General features: G+C 43.7%; 1 protein-coding gene across 1 annotated transcript; it reads right to left on the bottom strand.

Annotated features, from left to right (window-relative positions):
- Positions 1–8,199: 8,199 nt before the first annotated feature.
- On the bottom strand, positions 8,200–9,153 carry LOC136610250 (olfactory receptor 5AR1-like). The gene has a single exon (XM_066589488.1). It carries the CDS (start codon positions 9,151–9,153, stop codon positions 8,200–8,202), a length of 954 nt encoding a protein of 317 aa, XP_066445585.1.
- Between the last annotated feature and the right edge of the window lie 440 nt (positions 9,154–9,593).

The following is a 9,593-nucleotide window of genomic DNA, read 5'->3' as shown; positions in this document are numbered from 1 at the left end:
TATACTTTTACTACAGACATGTTACTGGGGTCTGCCTCTACTTTAACTACAGAAATGTTACTGGCGTCACCCTCTACTTCTGCTACAGATATCACCAGTAATAGGAGGAGGTAAGTATGTGGGTTGGGGGTTAATTAATGTTATTACGGGGGGGAAGGGGTTAATGTTATTACTGGAGGGGGAATTAATGTTATTACTGGGGGTGGGTGTTAATACTATTACTGGGGGAAGGGGCTAATGTTATTACTGTAGGGAGGGGGTTAATGTTGTTACTGGGGCGTGGGTTAATGTTATTACCTGGTGGTTAATGTTATTACTGGGGGGAGGGGGTTAATGTTATTACTAGGGGAGGGGTTAATGTTATTACTGGTGGGAGGGGGTTAATGTTATTACGGGGGGCAGGGGTTTATGTTATTACTGAAGGGGGTAATGTTATTCTTGGGGGGAGGGCGTTAATACTATTACTGGGGGGAGGGTGTTAATGTTATTACTGGGAGGTGAGGTTAATGTTATTACAGGGGGGTGATGTTATTACTGGGGGAGTTAATGTTAATACAGGGGGTGGGTTAATGTTATTACTGGGGTGGTTCCTGTTGTTACTGGGGGGTAAATATTTTTGCTCGGGCTACTGGGGGGTTAATATTACTACTGGGGCCACAATAGGGGTCGCTATAACTACTAGGGACGCTATTACTACCGGGGCCGCAATAGGGGTTGCTATAACTGCTGGGGTCATTATTACTATTGGTGTCGCAATTGAGTGGCTATTATTATGGAGGCAGCAATAGGGGTCAGTAGAACTACTGGGGTCGCTATTACTACTGAGGCAGCAATAGGGGTCACTATCACTGCTGGGGCAGCAATATGGGTCGCTATAAATACTGAGGTTGCTATTACTATTGGGGCAGCAATAGGGGTAGCTATAACTACTGGGGTCACTATTGCTACTGGGGCAGCAAGAGGAGACACTATACCTACTGAGGTCACTACTACTACGGTTGGCCGCAATAGGGGTCGCTATTACTACTGGGGCCGCAATAGGGTCCGCTATTAATACTGTGGCCACAATCGGTTTCGCTATTACTATTGGGTCCAAAATAGGGGTCTGTATTACTACTGTGGCAGCAATAGGGGTCGCTTTAACTATTGGGGTCGTTATAACTACTGGGGTCGCTACTACTACTGGGGCAGCAGTAAAGGTTTCTACTATTCTGGGGCAGCAATAGGGGTCGCTATAACTACTGGGGTCGCTATTACTACTGGGGCAGCAATAGGGGTCGCTATTACTACTGGGATCGCTATTACTACTGGGGCAGCAGTAGGGGTCGCTATAACTACTGGGTGCCGCAATAGGGGTCGCTATTACTACTGGGACCACCTATAACTGCCGGGGGCCACGATAGGGGTCACCTATTACTGCTGGGGGCCACAATACGGGTCACCTATTACTGCCGGGGCCACATTAATTACTACCGAGGCCACTGTGGGGGTCGCCATTACTACCGGGACCACCAATATAGGGGGGTCGGCATTACTACTGGGGCCATCAATATAGGGGGTCGCCATTACTACCGGGACCATCAATATAGGGGGTTGCCATTACTAGTGGGGCCACCAATATAGGGGGTCGCTATTACTAGTGGGGCCACCAATATAGGGTGTCGCTATTACTACTGGGACGACCAACATTGGGGGGGATACTATTACTAAGCGAGGCAGATTAGTTGTGGAATTTATAGTAGCTGTAGTAGCAAAGTGGATGAGATTTCGAAAATCACGCACTCGGTGCGGAAACAAACTGCACAAAACGCATGTGGACACTGACATGAGGTGCGTGATTTAATTCCGCAGCATGTTATTTTTAAATATAATGTATATCAATAGCCCATCAAGTGCTCTTCCCTGTGTGTTTTTTAAACAGCCCTGTCCTTTTTATAAGGATGGAGGTAAAAATCATATGTCGTAATAAGCCACACCGCTGACCACACCATAGCCACACAGCTAACCACACCCCCATTTGGTAGGAGTGCCATGCTGTAAAAATTTTTTTTTCCCAGGAGTGCTCCAGGGCTAAAAAGGTTGGGAAACACTTCCATAAGGGCTGAAGCACACAACCAGGTCGGATCTTGCTGCGAGAATTCTCGCAGCGGGATGCGAACCATGCCCCAGCAGTGACCCGCGGCTCACCTCCTGCGGTGTCTCCAACCTCAGCTCTGCTATGTGCCGGCTGCTGCGGTGACATTTCTGTGTGGACCTGTATGAGGCTCGTGCAGAAATAGGAGATGCCGCGATTTGTTTACCACGCAGATTTTCACACGATCAAATCGTGGTCATCTGCATAGGATTGCATAAACTAATGCAATCCTATGACACTGTGCACGGGCAGAAATTCTGCGGGATTTCCCCACTGCGGAATTTCTGCTCATGTACATTCACCCCAAAGGTTTTACATATCCTAGTGATTCTGTTTTTGTTACGCATATTGTAAAAAAAGACTGATGGAACTTGTGTATATTTTTAAAAGGCCCACAATTTGGGAAATTTCACATTTTTAACTGCAATATCTGAAATATGTGCAAACATACTGTACAAATTTTTGATAAGATACATATTCCCATCTGTTTACTTTATTCTGGAAGCACATTTGAAAAACTTTAGTTTTTTCTAACCATTAAGGAGTAGAGATGATCGAACATGTTCGGCTCCGCCCCTTTTCGCCCGAACACCAAACTTTGCGAGTACTTCCGTGTTCGGGCGAAAAATGTTCGGCGGTCGCCGTGGCAGCACGGGGGGGTGCGGCGGGGAGTGAGGGGGAGAGGGAGAGAGAGAGGGCTCCCCCCTGTTCCCCGCTGCTGCCGCCCGTGCTGCCACGGCGACCCCCGCCCCCCGGCGGCCCCCGAACATTTACGCCCGAACACTGAAGTGTTCGGGAAAGCCGGTGTCCGGGTGCGTAAGTGTCCGTAACGGACACGTTCGATCATCTCTATTAAGGAGTCGTACAAATTTAACAATTATTGCAATTCTGAGGAACATTTTGTTTTCCTACATTAAGCCAAGATTGCAAAGGCTCAAATGTGTCAGAATGATAGATGCCCCCAGAAATGACCCAATTAAAAAAAAAATACATCCCTAATTATATTCATTGAGGGGTGTCATGAGTATTACCCTATAGATTTTTTCAGGAGTAATGCAATTTTGAGGAGAAAAAAATGTCATATTTTTGCAAATATGTCATTTTAAAGACAGCTTTTTTTCCATAGTGCACATAAAAGTAAGGATTTGCACCCCAAAATGAATACCCCCTTGTTTGTCCTAAGTTCAGAAACATACCAATTGTGGCCCTAATATATGATGTTTTAGGCTCCATAGCACACTTTGTAGAGCTTGTGAGCTGCCAAAACGACAGAGAATCCTCATAAATGACTTCACTTTGAAAACTAGACCCCTTAACAAATTCATCTAGGGATGTGCTGCTTATTTTTACCCCACAGTTTTTGAATGAATCTAAGCGAAGCATAAGCAATTGTGTCATTTTTAAAAACAGGTTTTTTTTTGTATAGCACACATGATAATGAAGACTTAGAACCCAAATTGGATACCCCTGTTTGACCTAAGCTCGGAAACATACCCATTGTAGCCCCAATCTGCTTAGTGGACACATGGCTAGGTCTCTAATGGGTGGAACACTTTTTGGCTTTCAGGGCATTAAGCTTCCAAAATGATAGAACAGCCCCCACAAGTGACCCCATTTGGAAATCTAGACCCCTTAGCCCCAATATAATTATAGCACACATGGCTAGGCCTATAATGAAGGGAACACCCATTGGATTTCAAGGCACAACTGAATAGATTCCAGGCCCCACTGCACACTTGTGCAGAAAAATGATTCCCTAAAAAATCCCCCCCCCCCCCCCTTCCCTTTTGATATTCCCTAAATCTTAAATAAAAGTAAAAGCAAAACTATGTGGTATGTCTCAAAAGAGGGGTAATTACAGAGGCCTGGTTGGGATGGTCACATAGGGCAATAAAATCAGGTATCCCTCCTCCGTCCCTGCCTTGCTGCAAATCTGACACTATTTGTCTTGATCTCAGTGACAGGGATAGGGTGTAGAATGTGGCGCTCTGTGAACCTTCGCACCTCCTAAGAGTCGTAAGCTTGCAGAGGTGTGACGGTTTCACACAGAAGGCGCTCAACAAGCTACTCCTGGAACTGCAGAAAGGTGAGCATTCCCGGGGCTTCTTGTAAATTTTGTAAGCATTACAGATAGCGAGCGTACTCGGCCACGCCCCTTTTCGCCCAAGCGCAGCGATTTTCGAGTACTTCCGTACTTGGGCGAAAAGATTCGGGGGGCACAGTGGGTGAGTGGGGGGGAGAGGGAGAGAGAGAGGGCTCCCTCCTGTTCCCCGCTGCTACCCCCTGCTCCGCCACGCCTCCCACCGCCCCCTGGCACCCCCCAAATCTTTTCACCCGAGTACGGAAGTACTCGAAAATCGAGTAATTACTCAAAACGAGTAGGTTCGCTCATCTCTAATAGCGAACTGAATAATGCCGGGCTTGCACGACCGTATGTGGAATCCGCTTGCGGAGGCCTGCAGCAGATCCTAGCTGTGAGACCGGCCATAGTGCTGCGTACAGCCACGTAATGTGCTGCGCATAACTGCTTACACGCACAGGAGATTTTTGGTAGCCAGAAGCAAATAGATTTTACAGGTTCCTGCGCCTGTGTCATTTTGCTGGCAGGCGCATGTGCAGAAAGATCCATGAATAAAGATCACATCAGGGGACAAATCCGGGGGCCTTAGGCCTGTCTCACACAACTAGATTTTAATAGTTGAATCCGCTATCGGCATTCGCATTGATGATCCGTGGCACTCGTCAAACATTCAAATAATAAAACATTCACATGTCCGCTCACATTTCCGCAAGTGGAAATAAAATAGCAGCATACTCTATTTTATAGCGGATTCTGCACGGAAGGCTTTTATTGAAGTCAACGGAAGCCATCGACCCTCGGCCCATCCACAATTTACATTGCGGATATGTTGCAGGTCCCCAACTCATCGCCTAGTGACGGCACAGGAAAAGGAAATATTTTAGAAAGAAATCTGCACTGTGCATGTCCAATGGCGGCTCGACACATCTGTCCGTCATACAGGATATACCAGATATACACGTCGCCAGCCAGGGACAGGGCTGGACTCCGCTGCAGGCTCCTGCAGGCAGATTCTGACTCATCCGTGTGAGAGCAACCTTAGACCGGCGGCACAAGAACGAGTGGGATTCTGCATTCAGGAGCCTGCAGGGAATCCAGCCCTGTGCCTGGTCAATGACTGCATGTACTGTCATGGAATCTCCTTTGTGGGTCCACGGCCTACTCAAGTAGGAATGTTTGCACCCTTTCCTGATTGGTTACGAATTGATTATGCCCATAAGAAGATTTCACACTGACACAGGTTCAGCATGTATAAGCTTCCTCAATTCTTCTTTATTGTTGGGCGCGCAGCCTCTTTTAAAGAGTTTAACATATCTGCCCATCTGGGCAGGTCAAAGATTACATAGATACAACGTATTGTTTAATTATTGGATAAGTATCTTGAAATTCTTCCATCCTCCGGTCATCTGTTATTGGCCATCATGTAGTAGCAGTCCGGAGAGGGCAGGACGAGATGAGTGGGTTGTCTTGGACCCACGTGTGGTTTCTCCGATATGATTGGATATTATAGCTTGAACTATTAATTCCATAAATTTTCCGTGTTATTTGCATAAGTTTCCAGTAAAACTGCTTGGGTTATTATTGCGGTAGCTAGAAGCGGTACTGCTTCAGACTGCGGTTATTTATGTCTGATGTACCCCTGTTAAAATTACTAAGAATCGGGAAATAGAGCATTCTTGCTAAATACTAGCTTTGTTTACAGAGTTTAGTAAGCAGAAAGTTTCATGATATTTGTATATATTTATTGTAGATAGCTCCGGTGGCTCGTCATCGTTCATGCGCAGTACTGATGCTTTTTTAAATCTCTGGTTTTCCTGTGCACAGCGATGATGCGGGTTCCGGGGTCCTATTTGCTATGTCAATTGCAGACGGGCCATAGGCCGGACAGCTTCCATTGACTTCAATGGAGACCGCATGAAAATAGAACATGCTGCTATTTTTCCTCCACTTGCGGAAATCGCATTTAGTTTCCACCAGTGTAGGAAAAAGTGTTTTTGGGGTTTATTTGTTTGTTATTATAGCATGTTTCGAATGGTATTTGCTGCAGATCTGTGGTGCAGATTCTGCAATGCAAATCTGTTCGGGTATGATCCATGAAGGGAAATGAAACACTAACTTTTTAAACTTTCTTTAAACTTTTTTTTTTTACTTTACATGATCGCTCATTTCCATACTGCAGCCCACGGTAACATCTTCCTGCTCTCGACTATCTTTGCTAGTTAGGAGCAGGGAGATTTTAAATTTCCCAGGTCCTTCAGCCTTCTGTGAATGCGCCTGACATTTTACCTTTGGCGTGCATGCGTAGAAGACGTTGACAGGTCCTTCCAGGACCAGATCGCCGCGGAGCATTGTGGAGGGCGTAGGTGAGTAGTCTCAGCTTCCCGCATCAATCTTATCTGTTAAGGGAGATGAAACGTTGACCTTTTTTTAACTGTTTTACAACTTTATACAGTCACCACTACTAAATGGATAATGGCGATTGTGTGACTCGAGGTCGTACATTGCGACACCCCCCTCATGACAGCCCCTGGGGTTCAAAATGCCAACATAAAGTATATATATGGTAAATATTATTAACTCGTTTGTATAGTATGGGTATCTGTCTTCCAAGCAGAAAAATTAAAATTACTAATTTTTCTAAATTTTCACTAGATTTTTTTATTTTATAATATCAAAATAACTTTGACCAGAATTTACCACTGACATAAAGTACAATGTGTAATGAAAAAACTATCTCAGAATTACTTACAGAGGTTGTCTGTCAAGTAAATAGAAGACCAGATGACAGGAGCAGTGGCGGGGGAGCAATGTGGCAATAGAGAGGTTAGTAGTATGCTCTTCCTTGACTACATGTTTTGTTCCCCCACTGGCCTGAAGAAGCCGCTGCATTGCCTGTGTATTACAGTAAAAGAATATTTAATTTACCACTACTTTTGATATCAGCAGTGCCGATGGGTCCTACTTTTCATTTTCCCGCTGGTGTTCAAGTACAGATGTCCTCCTCTGTTGACCTCTCTGGACAGGACAGCAGTTGACTTATGTGTACACACGTTCAACAAAGTTTTGCCTGTGAATTTGCACAACTCCACCACACATCTATATAGCACATACTTCTTCTGCAGCACTGCATATCACTTGATGTCCCCATTGTGCTCACAGTCTGAGTTCTCCTATCTGTATGCTTTTGTAGTGTGGGGGAAAACTGGAGGAAACCCATGGAAACACAGGGAGAACATGCAAACTCCATGCAGATGTTTTCCTTGGTGGGGTTTGAATCCAGGACCCCAGCACTGTAACAGCGCTCACCAATGACCTACTGTGCCTTGTTTTTCTTATTAATTGTATCACTTGTGCAGAAGATGGATCTTCATTAGAGGAAGTGCATCAATAGAAGATGCTGCGCAGGACACTATCTAACCTAAGACCGGTGCCAGAGGAAGTGACCTCACAAGGTTTATAGTCCATGATAATTCTGTAGAAGGGTTGTCTAATGAATACATATGCCCTCTTAGGACATTTGGCTATTACAGAGGGGAATCCTCTGCTATGGACTCTCCTCTATGATACAAAATAAATAGACCCTTTCACTATGGTAGACTAGATGTCCATGCATTACATAGGTGACCAGTCATATGAATAACTGACATGTAGTGCTCTATTATTTCTCCTGGGAAAAAAACTGTCTAGGCAGGCAAAGCATAAAGAAGGCAGGCCTGTGGCAATTGATGGCTTCTACGTTAAACAAAAAGTGATTGTCTCCATGAGACACAACCAATGGAAACTAGATGGACTTTTCTCTGTCACTAATCTTACTACAATGTTTTAATCTCTCTACTTATACCCTGCTGCTCATGATCAACACTTTCTGCCTCTTGTGCATAGGTTTGTATTTCACTTTTAAAAATTCTAAACACTTCTGTTTTTGGATTTTATTATATTTAGGACTACTATGACGCCAGTCAAATTAACTAAATGTTTGGTTTACTTATTTTTTTAGAAGAAGTGCAATTCTATTCCCTTTTAAATTTGCCATTTTTCTAGCAGCTCCCAAAACATCTTTGTTCCTCAGGCTATATACAAATGGGTTTAACATTGGGACAACGGCCACATAAAGCATTGATAGAATTTTGTCTTCTTCTTTAGAATCTTCAGATTCAGGTTTCATGTACATGAACATACTTGGTCCAAAGTATAGTAAGACGGTAATGATGTGCGATGAGCAGCTAGATAAAGCCTTAAGCTGCCCCTTAGAGGAACGAATCTTTACAACAGTGGAGATAATTCTTACGTATGATGTCAAAATAAACGTCAAACTTCCTGCCACACAGATATCTTCCATTAAGAGAGTCACTTTCATCCTTTTGGTATCACTAGACGAGAGCTTCATTAATGGCACTACTTCACAAAAGAAATGGTTGATCTTTTGAGAGGAACAGAATGATAATGTAGATATCAGTAAGGTAAATATTACGGAATTCACAACACTTAAAATCATATAGAAGGTCGCTAAAGTAAAACAAACTTTCCTGGTTATAATCAAAGAATAATGTAGAGGAGAGCAAATCGCCACGTAGCGATCATAAGCCATGGAGGTCAGAATATAAATTTCAGAATTAGCACAAAATATAAAGAAGGACAGCTGAATGAAGCACCCAAGGAAGGAGATTGTCTTGTCTCCTGTTATAATGGTGGCCAACATCTTCGGGAGAATAGTAGACACATAAATGACATCAACAGAAGAAAGATTACACAAGAATAAATACATGGGAGTGTGAAGTTGGGGTACAGTACAGACCAGGACAATGATGATTAGATTTCCTACCACTGCTAGTATATACACTAATAAAAACCCAATAAATATAAGAATTTCATTTATTCTGGAAGTGGAGAATGTGGTCAGGTAGAATTCAGTCACTGTAACGTTTTCACAATCATTCATCTTGGATATCTACGATAAAAGAAAGGAAAACAGAGTCTTACTGTATGTAAAAGGAACTGTTCACTGATTATGCTTGAATGATGTCCATTTACAGTACTGGGGTGTGTAGAACTTCAGTATAACGTGACTAAAATGTAAAAGACACCTAAATAATAAGACATGAGCTGAATAAAATTCTTTACATAAGGGGAGAGGGACCCACCATGAGAGCTTAAAATCTATGAGAAAGAGGAAAAAGATAGTAGATCTAGGAAGAAGCTGTCTATGTGGTCTTCAACAAATGGATATGACTAGAAAACCAAGTATACTGTGTTGCTAAAGTTTTCTATTTAGATTCTGCACTGTGGATTAATTATTCCAATGCAGACATCACTCGAAGGCTGGGTTCACACAGGGTGGAATTGCTGCGAACTTTACTCGCGGAAATTCCACCTGCAGTA

Source organism: Eleutherodactylus coqui, chromosome 2 (assembly GCF_035609145.1).
Source record: "Eleutherodactylus coqui strain aEleCoq1 chromosome 2, aEleCoq1.hap1, whole genome shotgun sequence".
Lineage (NCBI taxonomy): Eukaryota > Metazoa > Chordata > Amphibia > Anura > Eleutherodactylidae > Eleutherodactylus > Eleutherodactylus coqui.
The sequence above is the reverse complement of the archived record's forward strand: the minus strand, read 5'-3'. Positions and strand labels throughout refer to the sequence as shown.